The sequence below is a fragment of the Lontra canadensis genome, unplaced genomic scaffold (assembly GCF_010015895.1).
Source record: "Lontra canadensis isolate GAN:19392208 unplaced genomic scaffold, GSC_riverotter_1.0 scaffold124, whole genome shotgun sequence".
Classification (NCBI taxonomy): Eukaryota; Metazoa; Chordata; class Mammalia; order Carnivora; family Mustelidae; genus Lontra; species Lontra canadensis.
In genome coordinates, this window is record NW_022631118.1 from 734,343 (window position 1) to 760,787 (window position 26,445).

Below are 26,445 nucleotides of genomic sequence, written 5' to 3' on the forward strand. Positions count from 1 at the left end.
CCGGAGCGAGAAGGGTCTGCGCTGGTGGCCGGTAACCGGGCGGCGGGTGGGAGTGGCTGGGTGTGGCGCCGCTGTCCATCGGGAGGGAGGGACGACCTTTGTCTTACGACCCTGGCCAACACCGAACTGGACTTTAGCCCGAACCTGTTGCGGAGCTTTTTTGGTTGCTTCTTCTAGGCCTTCACCCGCACCCTGGGATTCCTGTCTCTGGGGCGGAGGGTGTGAGTCGAGAGACACATTCCAGCCTGCGCCACTGATCGGCTCTCTCTGACCCTGGGCGGGATATGACTTTCGTGGGCTCAAGCTGCTTTATTTAGGAGATGGAAGTCGTATTCACGGGGATTATGAGCTCCTTCGGGGCTGGAACTGACTTTTATTAGTGTTATATACACTGTCGCCTGCCCGGTCACAGAGCAAGAACAGTGTAGGTGCTCTGCCTGCTTGTGTTGTTCTGGGTCACACAACCTTTGAAATCTAGTGAGCGCTGTTGATCCCCACTACCCACCTCTGTAAATTCCGCTGCCGTCCCCACCCCGCGCTTATAGACAGGAAATTTGGCTCACTGTTAACAGATATTTCACAATACCGTTGCCACTCCATGGTTCCCAGATTAGATCGTGGATGTAAATCTTTTTTAAATGCATGATTCACTGTCCATTTCCAAGGAAGAAGATACTCGCTTAGAAAGTTTTAATCATGGGCCTGGCAGTATGCGCTTCTCAAGTCTCCCAACAACTCTAGAAGAGAGGTATTAATTCTCGTTTTTACAGATGAGGAAATTGATGCATAGGAGAATGAACTTGTTTTGGGCCATTCATCCTGTGAATGGTGAGGGCAAGAATTCAGACGCATGTCTGTGGTTCCAAAGCCCGGTAGTAGTTCTTAACTACTAACTGAAAAAGGGCTGGATGTAGAAACGTATTTGAGTGTGTTCTTGCAGCCTCTTTTGGGGAATTAACTCTGTGAGGTGGCTGTTATCAACACAGGTGGTCCCAAACCAGACATAGCATGCTGTGAAAATACTACTTCTCTGTCTCCTTTTCTTCCTTAGCATCTATGTTGCTTTTTAAATAATATCACAGTTTTTACATCTGGTCCTCTGTGCCCATGTTCTTCAATCCTTTCATCGTCAGTGAATATTGATTGACGGGTGTTGACTGCATATGGCTGTGTGGTTGTGTTGCCTTGTTATTCTAATAGCCCTCAAAAGCAGGTGTTTTGTTTTTTGTTTTTGTTTTGTTTTTTAAAGATTTTATTTATTTATTTGAGAGAGAGAAAGTACGAATGAGCAGTGAGGAGGGGCAGAGGGAGAAGCAGACTCCCTGGGAACAGGGAGCCCAATGAGGGGCTCGATCCCAGGACCCTGGGATCATGACTCAAGCTGAAGGCAGGCGCCCAACCCACTGAGCCACCCAGGTGCCCAGAAAGTAGGTGTTTTTTAATTATAGTTGAAATATGAGGTGATAATGTTTAGGCATTATCTCTTTTTCTTTTCTGTACTGCTTTTAAGGGGACTGTAGGCATCTTTGAAGCACTGCCAACATGTCTGATGTTCAAGAAGCCACTAAGCAGCTTATGGATGTGAACCTTCATGAGAACTGGAGAGCTATACAAGTGACAGAAAGTGGTCCCAGAAGTGAGTCTGAGCACCTCCAAGTCACTATTGGAGCCACTGTACCTACTGGTTTTGAGCAAACAGCTGCAGATGAAGTGAGAGAGAAATTGGGGTCATCATGCAAAATCAGCAGAGACCGGGGCAAGATATATTTTGACATTTCAGTGGAAAGTCTGGCTCAGGTTTGAATGAAGCAATATTTAAAATAGTTTTCTAGAAAGGTCATTTTACAATTATTTTCTGCCTTACTGATCCCTCTTGAATCCTTTTTGCTTTTCTTTGCTCTGCCTCACATTTGGTGATTTTTAAAGTATTACTGCATTTTCCATTCAGTACTGATCTGTAAGTTTGACTAGTAGGTTTTCTGTGGTTTTAGAAGTGATCCTAATATTTCCTGAGAATGAATTTCACCAGAAAGAATCCTATGTGACTTTTGAAGAAATTCTGAATATCAGATTTCCTTGAATTTATTTACTTTAACATCTAACTGAAGTTTAGACTTTGGTGGTGAAGCATAAAGGAGAGATTTTTCTTTTAGTATATGTCAAGGAAATTCTTGCTCAGAAGTAATTAGGAACCACTGAAAGGGAAAAGTGCTCAGCAAACTGCCATCCCACTTGAATAAAAGCTAACTAATATCTCATTACCACATAAGCATCATGGGAGCAGGAATTCTTTGGGGTTTCTTGGGCTGATACCTCCCAGTTTCTTAGTGTCTGGCATATAGTAGACACCCAGTAAATATTTGGGGGATGAATTGGCAAGCAAATGTTTTCCACCCAGTATCTTAGTTAATAACCTCAGCTGCTTTGTGAAGATAGAGCTTTTATTCTCATTAATTATTAGGCTTAGGAATAAGTAACTTCCGCAGGGTTGCTCAGCTAGTAAGCACAGCTGGACCTCAAACCCTGTGCTCTTAACCACTGCACTCTACAGTGTACCCTAGGGAGCCATGAGGGAAATATGATAAAGCACCACTTGTCTTTATTTATCTTCCTTTCTCCCCTAAACCTGTGTTTCCCTGGTAGCCCTTCAAGCTATCCTACCGTCTTCCTTCTTACATTTCTGTAGGGGAATAGAAGCTAATGGGTAACCAAAAGCATGGGAGACTGGGGAGATGGGAAAAATTTAAACTACACATTATAGGTATTAGCTTCTTAAAATGTTTTACCTAATTTTTTATATTTAAGTGTTGATATTTCATGTGATTCAAAAGCTTTTTTAGGACTTTGTTTCTAACATTTTTTTCCCCTTCTCCAGGTTCATTGTCTGAGATCAGTTGATAACTTATTTGTGGTTGTTAAGGAGTTTAAAGATTACCAGTTCAAAGAAACAAAGGTGAGTTTTCCCAAACATAGTAGCTGACTTTCAGCCTTCTTCCCCAAAGAGATTATTCCCACATTTTGCATTCTATCATTTAGCATTACTACTGCATATATATTATAGAATACTGGGAGGATTTTATATAAAAATGAGAAATTTGTGACTGCTCATTCTAAAAGTTTTTATATTTTATTTATTTTTTATTTTTATTTTTATTTTCTTTAAGATTTTATTTATTTATTTGAGAGAGAGACAGTGAGAGAGAGCATGAGCGAGGAGAAGGTCAGAGGGAGAAGCAGACTCCCCATGGAGCTGGGAGCCCAATGTGGGACTCGATCCCGGGACCCCGGGATCATGACCTGAGCCGAAGGCAGTTGTCCAACCAACTGAGCCACCCAGGCGTCCCTATATTTTATTTTTTTAAAGATTTATTTGAGAGGGGGTAGAGAGTGGGGGAGGAGGGACAGAGGGAGAGGGAGGGAGAGAACCTCAAGCCAACTCCCCGCTGAGCACAAAGTCCCATGTGGGGCCTGATCCCATAATCCTCAGATCATGACCCCAGCTGAAATCAAGTTGGATGCTTCACTGATAGCCGCCCAGGCACCCCAGCCAAGAGTTGTTTTTTTTTTTTAAATCAGTATTGTGAGTAGTGGGCAAAACAGATGGGAGAGGGTCAAAAGGTACAAACTTAAAACTATATAATAAGTAAGTCCTGGGGATGTAATGTATAGCATGATGACTATAATAATGATACTGTTCTGCATATTTGCACGTTGCTAATAGAGTAGATGTTAAAAGATTTCATCACATGATAAATTTTTATAACTGTGTAGGGTGGTAGATGTTTACTAGACATTGTGGTGGTCATTTTGCAATATATACAAATACTAAATCATCATGTTGTACACCTGCAACTAAAATAATGTTGTATGTCAGTTACATCTCTTTTGTAAAAGATGAAAGAATAACAAAAAATAAGTTAACAAAAGTCAATATAGTAAAATATCAAATTGTATAAGAAACAAAATAGTTTGATTTTATTACAAAAAGGTATATACTTTAGATTAGTTTTGCTTATATATACGGTTTCAAATAGAATTGCTTCCAGACTATGAATCAAAGATTAAGTGACTGAATCATCTACATATAACACTTCTCTCACAGTTCTGCTTTTGCCCTGCTTTCTTCTCTAACTTCATTTTTTTAAAAAATAAAACTAAAATAATATCTAAAAACTCCTTCACTTTTTAAGACAATGGCTCTGTTTCCAATTTGTATTTAGCATCTGATTCCTAAATATTGATATGCTAACTAAGTTGAAGATTGAAATATAGATTGCAGTAAGGCCTTAGTATTTCTCCACATTATTTTTTGGCCAGATTTCCAGAATCAGATGCTTGAAAACTTTCTTTCTGTGGTTTATTGCCTATATTAGAAACAGTGTATTTTTAAAATCTATGATATACTGCCTAGTTCTCTAGTTTTTATTTACTGGCAACAGGTTGATTTCCAAAGCATTATTCAGTAACCAATCGAAGTGATATGAACCCGCCAGTCTAGAAAAAATAAAACCCGACCTAAAAGAATTCAGGCTAAAAATAGATTAAAATTGTATTAATTAAAAATGTAACTTTCAATACTAGCATTATAATCCTTCAGACTTCTGATAATCATTGTCAACTGAATCATATCAGTAAAACTGGAACATAACAGGAAGGCTACTGAAAATTTTTGCTGTTTAGTATTTGGAAATTTTAATAGCCAATTCTATACATGAGTAAATGCTAATGGGCATTTTTAAAAACTATAAAAAAAAATAAAAACCCTGTAAAGTTCCATCTTAAATTCTGGCCCTTGTTAATATTTTCTTAAATTCCTATGTTTTGGCATCTTAGAGTTTGAATTATTTTGGATGGTTTTGAGCTCCACTTGGAGGTGAATTTGATACTATGTAATGGTTCTACATGAGCCAGCTTTTCAGAATTGCTTTGTAAATAACTGCAAAAGAGTTTGCTGGTGGAAGTCCCAAAAGAAGAACAGCAAGGATTAAGGTAGATTTTCAGATCTGTGCAAGGGCATGTATGAGACCATGAAATATTGTTAAGCCTTTCCCTTTATGTAAATTGCAACGTATCCCCATACTCTTGTTTTTATTTTTTCGTGTGTGTGTGTGGTTTTTGATTTTGTTGTTGTTGTTCTTGTTTTTTCCCATACCCTTGTTTTTAAATATTTGCTTCTTGCTTTCTGTTGCCCACCAATTTCATTGTTTGTGGCATTATACTTTCCCATATCTTATAAGTAGCATGTTAACTAGTATTCTTATTGGTCTATAGAGAGATATTCAGGTATCATGAATTGATTAACCTATTTTAAAAAAAGGTAATATCTATGCTTTATATGGGTTGTTTTTAAAACTGGGTAATACATGTACTTCGAGCAAAATTATAAAGATCCAAAGGATAATGCAGTGAAAAGTGTTTGTTCCTCTATCTCCAAACCATCCAGTTCCCTCCCTGGAGGCAACAACTTCTACCACCAATTTCTTGGCTATCCCTCTAGAGATATTTTATAAATATGTGCATTTTATGTACTTAGACAAATTAAAGCAAGCCATACATACTGTTTTGTGCTCTGCCTTTTCTCCTATATCTTGAAGATCATGCCAATGTCATGTTGGATTTCACTACATCATAATGTAACATTCTCATTTAGGACTTTAGGGTTTTTCATACTCTTGCTCTTACAGTGGTTCAGCAGATATCCTTTATATATCCATATATCTATTCAATCTGTGGGTCATTTTTCTGTTTAAAAAGGTAGTTAATCTTACCAGTACTTATTGCTAAGTCAGAAATGTTTAGTCTTGGTTCTGTCACATTTATGTTACACACATTCTGCTTTTTCTTATTTTAAGTTTCTCTATGTGTTTTCTTTGCATTTTTACAGATTGTTTTATACTAGTTTGGAAGGTTTTGTTTTCGTTTTTGTTTTGTTTGGTGCTGAAATCCGGCTGTAAGGTTTCTAGCTGTTACTATAACTACAACTTAAACTACTGTTTAGTATTTTTTTAATCCCTACTAAGAGCAGTGATGAAGTTGGCATATTTTCCACATCTCCCCTCCTTCCTTTTCACCCTCCAGTTTTATTTTTTTCTTAGTGTTGACCCCTGTGCTTTTAAAAATTTATTTATTATTTTTTTTTTTTTAAGTAGGCTCCACACCCAGCATGGAGCCCAACATGGGGCTTCAACTCATGACCCTGAGATGAAATCAAGAGTCAGAAGCTTAACCAAATGAGCCACTGAGGTGCCCCAACCCCGGTTCTTTTAAATATATTTGCTTAGCAGCTTTAACGTCTATCCTTTAATCTCTTTACAGAGGAAGATGTCAGCATCTTTTCTTTCCTTCCTCCTCTAACTAAAATCCAATTTGTGATATTTACAAATGACAGATTCTGCCTGTACTAATAATCCGTTTTCTTTCTTTCTTTTTTTTAATTTAAAGATTTTATTCATTTACTTGACAGAGAGAGATCGCAAGTAGGCAGAGAGTCAGGCAGAGAGAGAGGGGGAAGCAGGCTCCCCGCTGAGCAGAGAACCCATGATACCGGGCTAGATACCGGGCTAGATCTCAGGACCTGGAGACCACCACCCGAGCGAAGGCAGAGGCCCAACCTCTGAGCCACCAGGCACCCACCCCTATTATGTTTTGTTTTGTTTTTATCTCTTAAATGGCATTAGTTCAGAAATGATTCTTTTTCAGCTTTATGCTTGATGAATAGCTTTAAGTATAAAATTTGGAGTCATGCTTTTCTTCCTGGAAAATATTGTAGGCAGTATTCTTTATCTTCTAGCATTAAATGTTGCCATAGGGGTGCCTGGGTGGCTCCGTGGTTTAAAGCCTTTGCCTTCGGCTCAGGTCATGATTCCAGGGTCCTGGGATCGAGCCCTGCGTCAGGCTCTCTGCTCAGCGGGGAGCCTGCTTCCTGCAACACTGCCCCCCACCCCCCGTCCCCCACCGCCTGCCTCTCTGCCTACTTGTGATCTCTGTCTGTCAAATAAATAAATAAAATCTTAAAAAAAAAAAAATTGCCATGGAAAATTCTGAAGCCATCTTGGTTTTTTCCCCCTTACTTGTTGCTTTCTTTATATTTTTGCATCATGTCCAGATTTTATTTTTAATCTCTGAAGTTTTACAAGTTGATCAGGTTGTGTCTCATTGTCAATAATTCCTTGTCAAGACATGTCAGTTTATAGAAGAGTTCATATCCACATCCATTTATTGAAATTTTTCTTGAATTATTATTTTTTTTATTAAGTAAGCTTTACACCCAGTGTGGGGCTTAAACTCACAACCTTGAGATCAAGAGTTGCATGCTCTACCAGCTAAGCCAGCCAGGTACCCCTAAGTTTTTTTTTTTCATTATCTCAGATCTTTTCTTTGCAGATAAATCAGTTACACATTTGTAGAATCTCTTGACTTTCTTTCATGTTTTAAGATTTTCTTTAATCTTTTTTTTACTTTTTGCCCGCTTCCATTGTATTTTCTTAACCTTTCTCCACATCCTTGTGTTTTCAGCAGTGTCTTTTGTATGTGGTGCTTTCAGTATGGTCTTTATTTTTGCAGGAGTTTTATTTTTTTATTCCACTTGATTCTTTGAACTCTACAAGCTCCTGTTTCATCTTTTTATGGTGGCTTACTTCATCTTCTTTCTGCTTTTATATCTCTGCTTGGAGCTCTTATTTTACCAAGGTATTTCCTCATTCCATTTTTTTTCTGTCATGTCAATATGTTTGATCAGTTTTCAACTGCTCTGTGGCGCTTTCTGGTCACTGTTTTTTGTCTGCTCTTTGTTTTTCTGTTCCTTTCCTCCTTTGTCCTTTCTTATGTTCATATAAATTGCATGCTGATAACTTTTGATGATTGCTCAGCTGTGAATGAGGAAGTTCCTCCTGGACCTGCTATTGATAGGAGGCTCCTGTGGGAGAAACCAGGAACTATTCAGGCCAGCAAGAAATTCCCCTGCTTTGCTGTTAAGTTCCTTCTGACAAAGGGTTGTAGGTGAATGAGGTCTCTCTTCCGTCTTTTTTTAAATAGCTTTATTGAGGTACAATTTCCATATTATTGCAAAAATTCTTTTAACCAGTACTTCTCTCTAGCCTGAAGAGATCAGCAGCTTAGGGGTTATTTACAATGTAAAACATCTCTCAGCAGCTCTGCCTTATCAACACGACAAATAGAGCGTGTCTGTAAGATTCTTTGTTTAGCCTCCATTTTCTCCCTTGCTTGTTCTTGGTACAAACCGAAGTCTAGGGAAGCTCCTTCTGTTGGTATACATACTTCTCTGCTATTCCAAAGAACAGTTTATTTGCTACAGCTTTTCAGACTGCTGTAATCTTTATCTGAAATCTATGGGCATTCTCCCTCTGGTGTCTTCCTGCACCTCTCTTTGACCCTCACTGCACTTGGGAATTCTTAGGTTAGATTGTTATGTTATGGTTCAAGGTTTTAGGTATCGTGTAGATTCTGTTAAGATAAAGGAGGTATTTCTGTTTGGTGGTAGTGTTTAGAATGGTGTCTGGAGAGAAAGGGACTGAGTGTTCTCCATGATATCAAACCTCCAAGTCCTGGGGCACCTGGGTGGCTCAGTGGGTTAAAGCCTCTGCCTTCCGCTCAGGTCATGATCCCGGGGTCCTGGGATCAAGCCCCGCATCGGGCTCTCTGCTCCTCGGGGAGCCTGCTTCCTCCTCTTTCTCTCTGCCTGCCTCTCTGACTACTTGTGATTCTGTCTGTCTAATAAATAAATAAAATCTTAAAAAAAAAAAACCACAAAAAAACCCCCTCCAAGTCCTGTAGATGTCCTTTATAAAAGGGAAATAATTGTAGATAGAATTGCCAAACCTGAAATTTACCATCATTCATCAGGTTTCAGTTACTATCAGAACCTTCACTGTTCGCCATTTCAAGTCTCAGTTTCATCAGTGAACACTGATTATCTTTCTACTTTGATCATCAGTGGCATATACTGTCTATACCAGCACTCTGCAATAGAACTCTTTTACTGGAATGTTTTAGGTCTGCACTGTCCAGTATAGTAACCACTAGGCGTCAGCATGTGAATGTGGCTCAAGTGATCGAGAAACTGAGGTGGGGTTTTTTTGCTTTTGTTTTTGTTTGTTTGTTTGTGTTTGTGTTTTTGTTTTAAATAAGCTCTATGCTCAGTGTGCAGCTTGAACTCATTTATGACCCAGAGATCAAGAGTCACATGTCCTACCACCTGAACCAGCCAGGTGCCCCTGAGCTTTTCATTATAAATCATTTTACATTATTTTTTAAAAATTATTTTTATTCTTTTATTTTTAAAGATTGGTATTTATTCGAGAGAGAGAACGTGTGTACAAACAGGGGAGAGGGACAGAGGGAGAGGGAAAAGCAGGCTTCCCATTGAGCCAGGAGCCCCACCCATGGCTCAAACCCAGGGCCCTGGGATCACGACCTGAGCTGAAGGCAAACACTTCATGACTGAGCCACCCAGGTCCCCTTATTTTACATTCAATAGCTACATGTAGCCAGTGGCTCCTGAATGGGACAGCATGGCTCTGCACCACCCTTTTTTTTCCCCCCTTGAAGATTATTTATTTATTTATTTATTTGACAGACAGAGGTCACAAGTAGGCAGTGAGCAAGGAGGAAGCAGGCTTCCTGCTGAGCAGGGAACCGGATGGGGGCTCGAATCCAAGACCCTGAGATCATGACCAGAGCTGAAGGCAGAGGCTTTAACCCACTGAGCCACTGAGGTGCCCCAGCACCACCCATTTTAACATTTAATCACATTATCCAGTAGCCATTTATTGAGTACTGTTTGTATGCCATGCACTGTTTAGACATTTGGCTTATAGCAGTGGTCAGGATATGTCAGGTCTTTCCACCCTACTTTTTTTTTTTTTTTTTAAGATTTTATTTATTTATTTGACAGAGAGAGATCACAAGGAGGCAGAGAGGCAGGCAGAGAGAGAGGGGAAAGCAGGCTCCCTGCTGAGCAGAGAGCCCGACGCGAGGCTCGATCCCAGGACCCTGAGATCATGACCCGAGCCGAAGGCAGCAGCTTAACCCACTGAGCCACCCAGGCGCCCCTCCACCCTACTTTTGAGAGAAGCTTTGATGGTGAACAAAACAAAAACCTAGTAACTTCAGATAATGCTAAGCTCTATAAAATAAAATGGGAAGTGAATGACTAGAGAGGACTGCCTTAAGAAGAGCAGGTCTCTCTGAGGATATGCCTTTTAAATTACTAATGAGAAGGGAGCAGTGCAGAGACCATATGAAGCAAGTATCTTTGAAGTAGAGGTAAAAAGGCAGGGAGAGAGAACAGTTCTGAAGTGATATAAGCAAAATAGGCAGAGGTCAGATTATGTTGGGCTTATTTAAGGAATTTAGATTTTTTATGCGGTGGGAAGCTGTGGAGAGGCTTTAAGCAAAGGAGGGCATGATTTTTTTTTTTTTTTAAGATTTTATTTATTTATTTGAGAGAGAACAGGAGCGGAGGATGGGTCAGAAGGAGAAGCAGACTCTTGGCTGAGCAGGGAGCCTGATGTGGGACTTGATCCTGGGACTCCAGGACCATGATTGGAGCCAAAGACAGCCATTCAACTGACTCAGCCACACGGGCACCCGATCAGATTTACTTCTTTGTTGTTGTTGTTGTTTTTTTTTTTTTTTTTTTTTAAGGATTTTATTTATTTATTTATTTGACAGAGGAATCACAAGTATGCAGAGAGGCATGCAGAGAGAGAGGAGGAAGCAGGTGCCCTGCTGAACAGAAAGCCTGACCCGGGGCTTGATCCCAGGACCCAGAGATCATGACCTGAGCCAAAGGCAGAGGCTTAACCCACTGAGCCACCCAGGTACACCCAGATTTACTTTTTAAAAAGATTCTGGGTACTATTTAGAAACTGGATAGAGGGGCACCTGGGTGGTTCAGTTGTTAAGCATCTGCCTTCAGCTCAGGTCATAATCCCAGGGTTCTGGAATAGAGACCCACATGGGGCTGCTGAATCCAAGGGAAGCCTGCTTCTCCTCCCACTCCTCCTGCTTGTGTTCCCTCTTGCTGTGTCTCTCTCAGTCAGATAAATAAATAAAATCATTAAAAAAAAAAAACTGGATAGATACATTTTTCACTGTTTCTGGTTTCTTTTTCCTTTTAAAAAATACTGTTTTTTAGGGGCACCTGGTTGGCTCATTCAGTGGATCATGAGTTTGAGCCCCACGTTGGGTATAGAGATTACTTAAAAAAAATAAGTAAACAAATAATACTTTTTTAAAAAAATTACTTTTAGGGACGCCTGGGTGGCTCAGTTGGTTAAGCGGCTGCCTTTGGCTCAGGTCATGATTCCAGGGTCCTGGGATCGAGCCCCGCAAGGAAGCCTGCTTCTCTCTCTTCTTCTGCCTGCTGCTCTGCTTACTTTTCTATCTCTCTGTCAAATAAAATCTTTTAAAAAAGAAAGTTACTTTTATTCATTTATTTATTTTAAGATTTTATTTATTTATTTGACAGAGATCACAAGTAGACAGAGAGGCAGGCAGAGAGAGAGAGGAAGAAGCAGGCTCCCCGCTGAGCAGAGAGCCCGATGCGGGGCTCGATCCCAGGACCTCGGGATCATGACCTGAGCCGAAGGCAGAGGCTTTAACCCACTGAGCCACCCAGGCTCCCCAGAAAGTTACTTTTAAAAGTAGTATGTATACATAGCACAAAATTCAGAAGGAAGTCAGTCAGTGAGAGGTAAATTTCCCTCCCATTTTTCATCCACCCACTTCCCCTCCCTAGGGGTAACCATTTTTAATAGTTTCTGATTGCTTACATTTTAATCTTAAAACCCAACTTCTGATCTACAGGTCTAATATTATTCTTCAGTTGCTTAATTTGTGTTTATCTTAAATTTCAATGAAATTTTAATTTCCTTAATTGTAGACATTGTCTTATTTCCTCTTTTCTGTACTTCTACCACCCCCAATGTAATGATTAATGTAGTCTATAGGCAAAGTGTAGGGATTTATTCAGTGAAGGTGATGAGAGAGATGTATGGATTTCATTCTCTGTCCTTTATAGGAAGAAGTTCTCAAGGATTTTGAAGAACTGGCTGGGAAGCTTCCATGGTCAGACCCTTTAAAAGTATGGAAAATTAACACCAGTTTCAAGAAAAAAAAAACAAAGCGCAAAAAGATAAATCAGAATTCAGGTAGAGAAAAGGTTGATAATGGACAAGGAGACAAAGCAGATGAGAAAGAGGATAAAAAAGGATTCACTAATAATACCTTAGATTCCCATATCTTAGACTATTATGAAAATCCAGCCATCAAAGAAGAGATATCAACATTAGTAGGTGATGATTTGGCATCTTCCAAAGACGAGAAGGATGAAAAAGAAGAAACTCATCCTAAAGTGCTGAAGTTTAGAGTCACATGCAACCGGGCTGGAGAGAAACACTGCTTTTCCTCAAATGAGGCTGCAAGAGATTTTGGGGGTGCTGTTCAAGATTACTTTAAGTGGAAGGCTGACATGACCAACTTTGATGTGGAGGTACGTACTGGCTTTGATTATGATGATTCGAGAAGGCCATCACAGATAGGTAGCATTTTTAGCCTAACCAGTTTTATGGTCAGCTAAATTGTGGCCACAGAGCTAATAGGGTGTGGTTAACAAGAGCATGGGCTATGAGACAAATCTAGATTCAGATTTTGACGCTACAACTGCTTAACTTTGGACAAGATACTGTCTGAGCCTCTGTTTCAAATGGAGCCAGCAGTGACATATACTTCTAAGTATGTCCTGAAAGTTAAATGACATAATACATTTTGGATATTTGGTGTGAACCTGCTGAAAACTAAGTGCTCAGTAGATGGGAAATATTAAGACTTGAGTTTTTTAATCTAGTACTTTTTACATTATTTGGACTTTCAGATTATAAAATCCAACCAGAATTAAAGCAGTTATTTTGTATTTTGTGTCTTGGTTGTAGAGTTTTACTACGAAAAAAAGTGGAGTACATTTTCAAAATAAACGCCAACCTCCTAAAATCAGGACATCATTGCTAATACTCATCCTACAGGCAGCTCTTCCCTTTCTTAAATTCTGCTAGATCCGTAAATGCAGATGCCTCTTTTTGCATTCTTACTCTCCTTGGTCTCAGTCTTCTGCTAATCAGGTGATTCACGTGTGGACCATGCTAAGTAGTCTTTAAATCTCGACAGTTTAAAAGGTCCATAGCACCTGACATTTTCACCAAGAAGTCATTTTCTGTGTCTTTTGGGACACCTGAATCTGGGGCAAGTCACTTATTCTCTCTGTACATTTTTCTTGCATATCAAATCAGAAGAACAATTCCCCTTTCCTTTTTTTTTCGATGTAATAGCTGTTACAAGAATGACTAGGCTAACTAGAATAGTAATGTCCAGAAGTTAGCAGGGGGGCTCAGAGCACAGATTTTTGAAGCCACACTGCCTGGATTCAAATTCCAACTTCAGTGTTCTATGACTTTGGGTAAGAGGACGTCTCTGCCTCAATTTCCTTACTTTAAAAGGAAGATAATAATACCTAACTCACCTGGGGCACCTGGGTGGCTCAGTGGGTTAAGCCTCTGCCTTTGGCTCAGGTCATGATCCCAGAGTCCTGGGATTAAGCCCCGCATCGCATCGGGCTCTCTGCTCGGCGGGGAGCCGGCTTCTGCCTCTCTCTCCGCCTGCCTCTCTGCCTACTTGTGATCTCTGTCAAATAAATAAATAAAAAATCTTAAAAAAAAAATACCTAACTCACCTGAAAGCAGTGTAACATTGTGTGTCAACTACACTGCAACAAAAGAAAATAAATTAAAAAGATAACTAGCTTGGCGGATGTGAATATGAAATTTAGTGAATTTAAAGTAGAGAACAATGGCTTGCATATAAGAAGTGCTAGGTGTCAGCTGGTACTCTTGTTAAGATCATGTTATGTGGAAGACTGGAGAATGTTTGTTACTTGAATATTTTATATTTCACCGTGTGTTAGAAAAACAGTAGGACAGAAAAGCATTTCATAGGCATTATTAAGTGAGTCAAATTTAAAAACACTGTAAGAAAATAATAGGTGATAAAGCAAGTATGACATGGTCAACAGTTGGTTAATCTAAATGCAGGGTATATTTAGGAGTTACTATGCAAGTGTTCTAGTAGCATTTCTATATGTTTGAAACCTTTTCCAAAAAAGTTAAAATTTAAAAAAAATGTGTGTAAGCCATAAACCTACAAAATATGTTGATATTATAAAAATTCAGGGGATATCTGCTTACAGTAACACAGTAAATAAAAAGAATAAAACGCCTTAAAATTTAAGAGTGCATACTAGATGATTTATTTATATGAAGTTCAAAAAAAGAAAACTAATTTGTGCTGGTGGTAGTCAGATTAATGATTACTTTGGGTGGGTACTGTCAGAGGACAAGGCGGGGAGCCTTCTGTCCTGTGCTAGAAATACTGTATATCTTTTTTTTTTTTTTTTTAAGAAATACTGTATATCTTTATCTCAATGGCAGTTACACAGTGTGTATAAGTAAAAATTCCCTATGTTGTATGTTTGGGATTTGTCCACTTTATGTAAAGTATAGCTCAATGATAAGACAAAAAAATTTTAATTAACAAAGTTTAGTAACAGTGAAGTGTAAATAATCCTAAAACTTTTATTCTTTTTTTAAGATTTTAAGTAATCTCTATACCCAGTGTGGGGCTTAAAGTCATAACCTTGAGATTGAGAGTCACGTGTTCTATCTACTGAGCCAGCCAGGTGCTTCTATTTTATTCTGTTTTTCTTCTATAGGTTCTTTTGAACATCCATGATAATGAAATTGTTGTGGGCATTGCATTGACAGAAGAGAGTCTCCACCGAAGAAATATCACACATTTTGGACCTACAACTCTTAGATCTACTCTTGCCTATGGGATGCTTAGGTAAGAGAATGAGTTTGCCATCTAGATTAAAGTGACACTTTCGGAGGCGCCTGGGTGGCTTGGTTGGTTAAGTGTCTGACTCTTGATTCAGCTCAGGTCATGAACTCAGGGTCCTGGGATCGAGCCCTATGATGGGCTCTGTGCTCAGCGGAAAATCTACTTGAGGATTCTCTCTCCTTCCCTTTCTTCCCAACCCCCACTCACCCACCCCTGCACTTGCACTCTCTTTCTCTGCCCTTCCTGCTCGCGCATGCGCGCGCTCTCTCTCTCTGTCTCTCTCTCAAATAAATAAATAAATCAGGGCACCTGGGTGGCTCAGTCTATTAAGTGTTTGACTTCAGCTCAGGTCATGATCTCAGGTCAGGGGATCAAGCCCCTTGCCAGGCTCTCCACTCAGTAGGGAGTCTGCTTCTCCCTCTCCCTCTCCCCTTCCCCCTGCTTATTCTCTCTTTTCCTCTCTCTCTCTCTCTCTCAAATAAATAAAATCTTTTTAAAAAATAAATCTGACACCTTGATTTGGATTTTCCCTTTAAAACACTTGAATTTTTTGTGAAGTACTGTGTTGGAATTTAGTGGATAAACAACAGGATAAAAAGCTAATCATCTGTTTCTTTTGTATCTAGTGTTGATTTTTTGTAATCCTGAAAATAACACATGACTACCATCTCCATTTTCTTGATTTTAAAATGAAAACAGTTTTCATCTGCCTCTGAACATTTCTGCTTACAAAGTATATAGCGTATGTTGGGAAATATAGCAAATTTTGCTGTTTCATTTTTGTGCCATGACACAGATGAAAGCAGAGATTTTTATATTTTTAATTTTTATTTATTTATTTTAAGTAATCTCTAAGCCCATTTTGGGGCTCAAACTCACAACCTGGAAATCAGGAGTCACATGCTTTACTGGCTTAGCCAGCCAGGTGCCCTGAAAGGAGAGATTTTTAAAATGTGCATAATATGGGGTGGGGGGCAAAAAATGTGTATAATATGTAAATAAACACAGGGAACTTTTACTAATATTTTTAAAATTTGTACTCACAGCATCTCAGGAACCATCCAGGATTTTCCACTTTTTCAAGCGCAAGACCTAGCTTTCTTTCTCATTTGTCCTTTACCCTTTTATTGGGCGCTTCTTCCCACCTCTAGGACAAGTTGTCTTCTCTAGGTTTCTGTTCTCCAGACTGCAAAATGGGTTTGATGTGAGACTTAAAGGATTGTTAGTGAGGAGTAAATGTAGAACTGTATGCTTAATACCGGTTATATAGTGTCTGGTATATGCTGGTATTAATTATTATATTTCCTTCTCTTCCAGTCTTTGCTTCCTCTTTCACTCTACTCATCCATGGAGTTACAGTTCAGCACAATTGGAACCTATCCATACAATGACAGTAATAGAATATTGGGCCCGTTTGATAAAGGAACAGCTCCCAGTCTTCCTTCATTGATTTAACAAACATTTATTGTGTATTGCCAGGCATTATGGTAGGAGCCAGGAACATGGAGAGTTCTTTTGGGTGCAACTATTAGAAACCTAAGTAAGCTAGTTTAAGATTTAAAACAAAAAACTGATGATTGGATAGGAGGGGGTATTTATAGGAAAAATACTGAGAAATCTTGGGTCATCCGCAGAAAAACTGTTAAAAAGATTAAATGAGATAATGCATGCAAAGAGCTTAAATCCATGACTTGGCAAATACTGAGTGCTCAAAGTAAAGCAGTTATTTTGGCAAGGTTCTTTAAAATTAAATTCATAAGGAAAGGAATATTAAATGTCTAATTGCCAGTAAACTTATTATCGATACTTATCAATACATGTTTTACTTGAAACACAGTTGAGTTTTTTTTTCTTATGGAATACAGGTTTATATACAAAGTAACACTATGTGTTTTCTAAAGACATGGATGGATAGATGTACGTGTATATATTGAAAGATCTGGAAGCTAAATTCCATCTGCCACTGAAATGTGATTTTGGTTGGGTCAGAGGGTACTTTTAGCTGTATGTAATTTTTTTATAACTTCTAGGATATAGATTCAATCTCTTAATTACAAATTGATTTTTAAAATGAATATTGATTGGTGTTCCTTAATGTCAGCATTAATAGGTCCTTGATCTTTATAGCTTCAGGAATAGTGTGTGTGAAAGCCTCAGCTATTGATTGAAGTCTTTTCATATAGGCTGTTTTCTCTTCTGTAGGCTCTGTGCTCCTCAACCTACTGATATAATAGTTGATCCGATGTGTGGAACGGGAGCAATACCAATAGAGGTAATAATGTTTCTTTACCTTTTAGATAAGCAAGTGGTACAACTAGAATATTCTAGAACTAATGGGCAAATTACACATGATGAAATCATCAGCGTTGGGTCAGTGGTCCCCATTTAAAAGAATTGCACTAGTTTAAAAAAAAATTTTTTTTAAGACTTTATTTATTTATTTGACAGAGCAAGGGAGAGTGAAAGAGAGAGCAAGCACAAGCAGGAGGAATGGCAGGCAGGGGAGAAGTTGGCTCCCCGCTGAGCAAGGAGCCTGATGATGTTCCCTGGATGGAGACCTGAGGTGAAGGCAGCCACTTAACCGACTGAGCCACGCAGGCGGCCCAAAAAATAAAAAAAAAAAAAAAAAATTGCACTAGTAAAGCTGGGATTTTGTGTGAAGGGTATAACCACTTACTACAACTAGCTAAGAAGTGGTAGATTATAAGTAGTGGTTACTCAGTGGATCACAGCGAAGGCTAAGAGTTAGAAACTGTTAAGTCCCTTTTCTTTTCTTTCTTTCTTTTTAAGATTTTATTTATTTATTTATTTGACAGAATCAAGCAGGCAGAGAGAGGCAGGCAGGTGGGAGGGGAAGCAGGCTCCTTGCTGAGCAGAGAGTCTGATGCAGGGCTCAATCCCAGGAATTTGACCTGAGCTGAAGGGAGAGGCTTAACCCACTGAGCACCCAGGCACCCCAGTAAGTCCCTTTTCTATAAGAGACAAGCTGGTAGACTTGAAGGCACAAGCATAAACTAGAAGAAGGTGTTCCATCTCTATAAAGTGAGATTATGCTTCTTAATCCACATAGGCGCTTGGAGGGAGTAAATATAGTTTTAAAATGGAAAAACCTACGAATCTTACTTAGATTTTTCAGGAAGTCTAACATGGTTACACACAAATGCTCTTAAATAGTTTTCAAAATTACTGTGATACTCAGAGGACTCAAAAACTGCTTAAAGCAAAGCAGGAAATGGAAAGGCATTTTTTAAGTGAAGAACATTTTTTTTTTTTTAAAGATTTTATTTATTTATTTGACAGATAGAGATCACAAGTAGGCAGAGAGGCAGGCAGAGAGAGAGGAAGGGAAGCAGGTTCCCTGCTGAGCAGAGAGCCCAATGCGGGGCTCGATCCTAGGACCCTGGAATCATGACCTGAGCCAAAAGCAGAGGCTTTAGCCCACTGAGCCACCCAGGCGCCCCTTAAGTGAAGAACATTTAACAGGAGAGTGTCCTTGAATCAGTATTATCTAAATTTTAACAAAAATTTGGAAGAGGGTGCTCCTCTTTGAAATTGCTTAAATTTATTTTTAAAAATTGCTTAAATTAAAAAAAATTGCTTAAATTTATGAGACATAGTAATTTCTTATATAGAGTATATTTAAAGCCAGTGGGAATAAACTGCAAGGAGATACACAGATTCTGTGAGTGGGCAGAAACTGGACAGATGAACAAGTCCAAAGCAACCCATTTATATTGGAAAAATAATCCAAACTGCAATTAGAAAATGACATGTGTCATCTGGGAGTTAAAAATCCTAGAAGGAAATCTTGGTAGTCTAGATGACTATTGTTTCCTGGTAGTGTGAGCTAGAGAAATTTACTCTGACTAAAGAGCTGCCCACAGAGAAAACTCAAGTTGTTAAGAATTCAAGGAACAAAGCATTAAACCATGATGTACCTATGTCTTAAATAGAAGGGAAAGTCGCCACATGTCAAGAAATATACAACAGAGCTAGAGAGGGTCCAGAAGAGCCCCCCCCCCGCCCCGCCAAAAGATACGGATAAAGGTTGAGGCATTTCCATTTAAGAGTAGACATGAGAGGGGCACCTGGGTGACTCATTGGGTTGAAGGCTCTGACTTCGGCTCAGGTCATGATCCCAGGGTCCTGGGATCGAGCCCCGCATTGGGCTCTCTGCTCAGCAGGGAGCTTGTTTCCCCCACTCTCTCTCTCTCTGCCTACTTGTGATCTCTCTCTCTCTCTCTCTGTCAAATAAATAAAAAATATCTTTAAAAAAAAAAGAGTAGACATGAGAATGTTAATATAGAAAAATTTAAGATGATACATGATCAGAATGAATGAAGTTATGAAAGGAATTGACAAGACATGTATACAGAATTGTTCATGCAAGTATAAAATAGTGATCTGAGTTCTTTTAAAATTTGGAAGTTCTACAAAATTCCATCTCTTGCAGAGGCTGAAAATCTAAACAGATTTAGATGAAAAAAATGAGTATTGGGGAATCAGAATCAATTGAGAGGCTTTCATCAAAATCTGTAGGTCTCTTCTACATTCCCTCTAGATCACCCTCAAGTATGTGTGTAAAAGAAAAGACAATGAAGCCTTGTGTTCATGGATATGAGTGTATTACTGTTTACAAAGGAAGAGGTACTTGTTCCTCATCCCTAAATAGAGGGCAAAATTTCCCTCTGCTTTGGTATCAGAAACCTTCTGTGAATCTAGAACATTGTTCATCCTGGGGTAGGGTGTTACCTCCATTTCACAAATGACATGTATCGTTGGTATTTATGTTCTGTCGACATGATTTTGACTTAACATTACAGAATCTTTTCAGGGATGTAGCAGTGATGATTCAGAAGCTTAATGCAGTGTATATTACATTTTATTTAGAAATTTTCAAATATATATATATAAATATATATATTATAAAATTTCTATATAAAATTCTGTAATGACAAAAGGATATAGGTTGGTGACTTTAATTTTGTTAAGTTTTTCAAACCATGGTTGTATTTCAGGTTTGTAATGCTTACTATGTGCCAGACACTGCTGCCTGAGGGATTGAATAAAATATCAGACTTGTCCTTAGGGAGATTCCTTGAAAGGCAGACAGGTATAGAAATAATTAAAAAACAAGTGCAGTGACAGTATGTACAAAGTGCTTTTGTTGGGGAGGCAAATGAAGCCTTGTGTTCAGATTGGTCAAATTTTACAACCAAGAAAATGGGGACAAGGCTTTTAAGAGAAAGAGCTTTCTAACTTCATTCGGTGATTAGCTGCGAAATGAAGGTTAAGGGACCCCAAATATTTGTAAGACTTCTTTCTGGGCCTTTACACTTCTATTTAAAAACATCTTTAAAATGGTACTGATAGGGTTGGGGAGGCAAATGAGAGACAGCTTGGAGAGTTGGGGTTGATGTGAGAGTGTGACATTTGAGCTTGGTCTTGAAAGATGCATAGGAATTCAGCAAGTGAAGAACAGGAGGGCTTTTCAAGCAAGGGGAATAGCAAGGTTCACAACATGCGGCGTTCTACCACTTTAGAAAAGCATTGGATTATTAGATTGGATTGTCTAGTTTATTGGCAATCATTTGAAATGAGTTTCCCTTTAATCATTTCTGGGTTTTGGGGTGTTTTTTAATTTTCGTTCTGTATTGTTTTGTTTGCAGTTTGCTACTTTGGTTTTAATATATACTGTTGTCTTTTAGGGGGCTACTGAATGGTCTAACTGTTATCATATTGCTGGTGATAATAATCCGTTGGCTGTGAATAGAGCAGCAAATAACATCTCATCTTTATTGACCAAGAGCCAAATTAAAGAAGGGTAAAAAAAAAAAGATTTTGTAGCATTTCTTAGACTTAGATGGTCACTTTTTATATTAACATTATGAATACCTCCAGTGCACTGTGACATTGTAACTAAAATGAACATACCGTAAGACTCCATTAAATTTTAAAGCCATTTATTGAAAATAACTTACAAGAACATGTTAACTATAATTTCTCCACCTAGTGCAACTGTGTTTGTCTTCCTTTTTCTTATTTGTGTATCTTTTTTCTTACTTAGTGGAAAAATACTGTGTTGATTCATTTTAATTTTATAAAATTCCACTTTGAATATTTTTAGATTTTTATATTCCTGTCTTTTAAATGACTGCATATTTGTGTAGAAATTTCCTCTATTATTTGGCACTCTAAAGCAGTCTCAAGAGTTGAAGAAACCTGAAAGCCATATCCACAGTACCTAAATGTCCTATAGGAGATCCTGACCAATGGTCTTCCAGTCTGTGTCACTATCTCTAATGGCTCCGTCTCTGAAGGCTGTCAGTTCTGGCTTTGCACAACTTGGAGTGCTAGTCATGAACTGAATTCCTCTCTGTACCTTCTGTAAATTTGTTTTAGACCCACTTGGATCTATAAAGAAAAATCTTAGCTCTGTGTCACACGATGCTTGACATCAGATCTTTGAAGGGCTACCAAAACTCCTCCTCCTCCTCCAAAATCCTCTCTCCTGCAAGCAAAATATTTTAAGCCCCTTCACCTGTATCCTTTCTGTGCACTGGAAGTCCATTGGTGTCTGGGAAATTTTTTGTTACAGTATCTTAAGACCTAGCCCACTACTACAAGTTACATTCAGTGATGCAAGTTGTGCCAGCCTTTCACTGTTCTTTCAGTTTTATGTCTTTGGAAGAATTGGTTGAAATGTCACTTGGTCTTCTCACCAGAGGTCTCATAAAAGTGTTTCTGTGAAACAATTAGGTGCCCTTATTTTATATATTGCCCTTGGATAAAGGTACCCTGTATTTTCTTGGAAGGTGGCAGGAGTGGGTAGTGGTCATTATATTTGTTGAACTGTAGAGATGCTCGATATCCTGAATACATAGCCCAGGGAAGTGGTTATATCCCATGACTGGCCTTAGCAAACCTAGAAGCAGCTGTCTCCATAACCCTTAATGTGAGGTTTCTATCTGTAAATAGAAATCAGTGGTTTTAAAAAATATATATCCAATTGATGCAGATTTAAAATTCCTATTTATTACTTATACATGGTATCCTTCATATTATTTTATGTCTGTATGTTGGTTATTCTCTTTACTAATTTTTTTTTTTATTAGAATCACTGGTGCTTTGTTTAGTTGTTTCATATACTATTTGTTCTGTGTTTTTTATGCTCACTGCTTGTTTCTTTATTCCTATTTCCTGTTGAGGTTTTTTAAATTTGTTATTTAAAATTTTAAGTTATATGCTATGTTTTTCTTTAATGATAAAATTTCCTGTTTTGGTTTCTTTTTAAATCATTGGTTGTGTACTTGTCTCACTGATCTAGTTGCTCAGGGCAGTGCTTTTCAAAATGTAATGTGCATATGAGTCACCTGAGGATCCTGTTAACTAGATCCATATTCAGTAGGTTTCAGATGGGACCTGGGAGTTTGTTTCCTAGCAAGTCGATGGGTGATATTCATGCTGCTGGGCTGTGGTATGGCCCAACTCTGAATAGCAAGGGTTTAGATAATTTTTTGTACATAAGTAGTTCAGAGGTTTTAATTTGCTTTATTTTATTTTTTTTTAAAGATTTTATTTATTTGACAGAGAGATCACAAGTAGATGGAGAGGCAGGCAGAGAGAGAGAGAGAGAGAGAGAGAGAAGCAGGCTCCTCGCTGAGCAGAGAGCCCGATGCAGGACTTGATCCCAGGACCCTGAGATCATGACCTGAGCCGAAGGCAGCAGCTTAACCCACTGAGCCACCCAGGGGCCCTAATTTGCTTTATTGACAGTGAATTTTTATGGTACATTTTGTTGCATATTTATTGAAAATTTCTTGGGGCTTAGTACATTACGTTTTTTTGAAACCTGATAAAACATTTTTAAACAATTTATTTCTATTTTCTGTATATTTTATCTTGCTTTTCAGGCACACTGTACCTTTTTTGTCTATTCTACCTGTACTATTTATCAGCCTCTTAATATTTTATTTTCACTTCTTGTTTTGTTGCAATTATTGGTGCCTATAAATGTGATTAATATGCTTATTTTTGATAATTTGTGCTTCCCCCCCATTATGGAGCAACAGCCTTTATTGCACATTTTCTCTTAAATTCTTCAGTATCTCTCAATAGAATAACTATTTCTTCTCAGTCTTTGATTTGCCTTTTTTTAAAAATAGATTTTATTTATTTGACAGGCAGAGATCACAAGTAAGCAGAGAGGCAGGCAGAGAGAGCAGGGGAAGCAGGCTCCCTGCCGAGCAGAGAGCCCAATGCAGGGCTCAATCCCTGGACCCTGGGATCATGACCCGAGCCGAAGGCAAAGGCTTTAACTCACTGAGCCACCCAGGGGCCCCTGATTTGTTTTCTTAGCCTGTATGTTATTGCCTTTTGTATCTTGCTTCTTATAGAGCAGCTTTGCTTTAATGAAGAGGATTTGTATCATTTATATTCATTGTCATTTATCATATTTTATTCAGTCTTCTGTGTGCTACAGGTTTAATTTTAAAACAAATATCACTATCTTATTAATTTTGCAGATGTTTCTTGTTACTAAGATCTACCAAACTTCAGATGTGTCACTTCATAATCTTTTTTCCTGTGTTCACTGATGTTTTACGTTCAGTTACATAATATTACTGCTTCATTACTGTTGTCAGTCATCTTTTGCAGTTCTTTGTGTTAGTCTTGTTCATCCCTTGATCTGTTTTCTTAAATTGTAGATGAAACCAGGTATCTTTTGAAACCAATCTTAACCATTTTTTAAATAGTCATTACAGATTTTGTCATTACAAGTTTTATCATATGACCTTATGCTTTCTTCCTACATTTTGGCTTAAAAATTTTGCTTATTGTTAATGTTGTCACAGATACTATCATTTTAGTAGCATTTTGTATTTTATAACCGTTTCTTCATGTTTTTAGACTTCATACTTCAAAATAATAAGCACATTGACTTTGTCCCTATAGCAAAGTGTCCTGGAGCTTGCCCATAGATGCTGTTCAGTGGGATATCTGCAATCTGCCATTGAGAACTGGCTCTGTGGACATTATTGTGACAGACATGCCATTTGGAAAAAGGTGGGACTTGGCTTTTTAAAAAAAATGAGTTTTACCTTCACTTGTTAAACTAGTACCCATTTTATCTTCTAAGATTCTATCAGAAATCTTCGATTTCTTTTAGTAGACTTAGAGCACTTTTTCACTTAAGAATTATATAATATGATGGATTCATGTGTTTTGTTTCTTCTGAAAACTCATTAATTAACCACATTTTGATCCTGACCATCACAGGCTAACCCACTTCCTGGCCCATTGATGAATTACAAGATACTTCCCAAAGGTTGAGGAAAATTTGGTTCTAATCCTCAGGATAAATGTTTTCTCATCATTGGTTTGGTTTATGTAATGTGTTTATTATAGTCATGAAGAGGACAACTTATACAATTATTATAGTTGTCAAAACAAATTTTTCTGTAGCCACTTCATCTGTTTCATATTTCTAAGTCAGATTACTCATTTTTAGGCATCAGCATTTTATTGTACTGAGTTTTTAACTTCTCGTTTCTAGTTCTAGAGGTTTATCTACTAAGTGTTTGATTCACTGGATCTTCTTCTCTAGGATGGGCTCCAAAAAAAGAAACTGGAACCTTTATCCAGCTTGCCTACGGGAGATGAGCCGTGTCTGTAAACCAGGGACAGGCCGAGCTGCACTACTTACTCAAGACAAGAAATGCTTTACCAAGGTGCTGTAAATTAGCCCAAAAATTCACCCTGTGGCAACTTTAGGATCTTTTAATTTATTAAAACTTTTTTTTTTTAAAAAGGTATATTAGTTTGAGTAGGATTTGTTTTCCTTTCCCCCATGGTTTCTTACTACCAACTAGGCTGCTGATTGGCCTACAGATTTTCTGCTAATTACTTTTCCTTTTTGTGTGTACGCAGGCATTATCTGGAATGGGACATGTTTGGCGGAAGGTACATACTGTCTGGGTGAACATAGGGGGTCTTCATGCAGCAGTTTATCTTCTGAAACGTACACCTCAAGCTTTTGTTCATCCTTCAGAACAAGATGGGGAAAGAACTCCTTGGTGATGCAAAGAATGAAGATGGTTAATGGTATTTGTGCCTCCCAACACTGGGAATGTCAGCATGAAGAACTTGGTTTGAAAGAAAAATAGTGTTAATAAAATTGCAGTTTGCAGTTTAAACTGGTCTAAAGCTCTTCACCTCTGTTAGTAAAAGGTCTGAATCGAATTGAAGTTTTTTTTTTTTTTTAAAGATTTTATTTATTTATTTGAGAGCAAGACAGTGAGAGAGAGCATGAGCGAGGAGAAGGTCAGAGGGAGAAGCAGACTCCCCATGGAGCTGGGAGCCTGATGTGGGACTCGATCCCGGGACTCCAGGATCATGACCTGAGCCGAAGGCAGTCGTCCAACCAACTGAGCCACACAGGCGTCCCCGAATTGAAGTTCTTAAGCAGAGCTTTGGAGCTCTTTTGGAAGGACTGGCTGGGCAATTACTACTTAAAATGCTTTCAAGATCCTAAGCCTACTAAAATGCTCTGGGATTTGGGTTTTGAGTATGTTTTCAGGCTTCATAGCAGTTCCTTTTTTCCACTGTAGCAGGTAGAAAGCTACCCTGGCCTTAAGGAAAGGAAGAGAACATAATCAAAACATTTTGGGCCATATTGCATTCAGCTTCGCTCTTGATAGTTTCTCAAATTGGCTTTACCTCACCCTTAATAAAATGAAGCACTGCATTTTGTGAATAGTGTTTGCCCCATGACAAGATGAAGTCTCACAAGACCCCAACTGGAAAGTTTACCATCTGCCTTAAAAATTAAAATATGCATGTTATTAAAATTAATGTATAAAACTAAAATAGAGGACTAGGATTGATCAAAGGAATTGCAGATTCAAAGTCTTTAAGAAAAAAAGAAAACTTCATGAGAATTCTTCTATTTTCTCTTGGATCTGTATTCATACTTAGCTGTTTTTCCAGTTGGATAAAATCCTGACTGGAAAATGAAATGAACATTAAGTCCTTACAAAAATGATGCATCCCTGGGACAAATAGTACTTGAGGTGCATGTGGAGTTCTTTACAGTATTCAGTTTATTTGAAAGTTTTAGGTATCTTACATTTAGAATAATAAAAGGACACCTTTCCTTTGAAAGAATTCACATAAACAGTATAGCCAACAGCCCTAGTCTGGTTTCTCTCTGCATCTACTATTACCCCACACTTTAGCATGAATTAGAAGATACTCATAAGGGTTTCCTATCCTAGACTTGAGTTTTTACCATCAGAAAGCATAGCTGCCCTCTTTTGCGTTCATCATGAAACAATCTTTCACCTTTTTTTTTTTTTTAAGATTTTTTATTTGAGAGAATGGCAGAAGGAAGAGGCAAAGCGGGGAGCCTGACATGGGGCTCAATCCCAAGACCCTGGGATCATGGCTGAGCTGAAGGCAGATGCTAAACCAACTTGAGCCACCCAGGCACCCCTATCTTTCACCTCTTTTTATAAATCATTTAAACCCTTAACT

At 38.4% G+C, this 26,445-nt stretch overlaps 1 protein-coding gene across 2 annotated transcripts; it reads left to right on the forward strand.

The window, feature by feature from the left end:
• THUMPD3 (THUMP domain containing 3) lies at window positions 1-25,108 on the forward strand. Of its 2 annotated transcripts, none has more exons than XM_032841580.1 (10): window positions 1-31; window positions 1,512-1,797; window positions 2,876-2,953; window positions 12,044-12,514; window positions 14,783-14,913; window positions 17,113-17,182; window positions 20,619-20,734; window positions 23,866-23,976; window positions 24,467-24,641; window positions 24,841-25,108. In XM_032841580.1, exons 2-10 carry the CDS (start codon window positions 1,543-1,545, stop codon window positions 24,988-24,990), a joined length of 1,557 nt encoding a protein of 518 aa, XP_032697471.1. In that variant the 5' UTR covers window positions 1-31; window positions 1,512-1,542; the 3' UTR covers window positions 24,991-25,108. The 2 variants fall into 2 exon arrangements, with proteins under 2 accessions (XP_032697471.1, XP_032697472.1); XM_032841581.1 differs by having other exon boundaries at window positions 24,518-24,641.
• The last annotated feature ends 1,337 nt before the right edge of the window (window positions 25,109-26,445 follow it).

Bases quoted from the DNA above. Each gene is read 5' to 3' on its own strand.
- THUMPD3 (XM_032841580.1), top strand. From the start codon at position 1,543: ATGTCTGATGTTCAAGAAGCCACTAAGCAGCTTATGGATGTGAACCTT. The intron at 23,977-24,466 runs GTGGGACTTGGC...TCTCGTTTCTAG, and splicing joins GACATGCCATTTGGAAAAAG to TTCTAGAGGTTTATCTACTA. The intron at 24,642-24,840 runs GTGCTGTAAATT...GTGTGTACGCAG, and splicing joins ACAAGAAATGCTTTACCAAG to GCATTATCTGGAATGGGACA.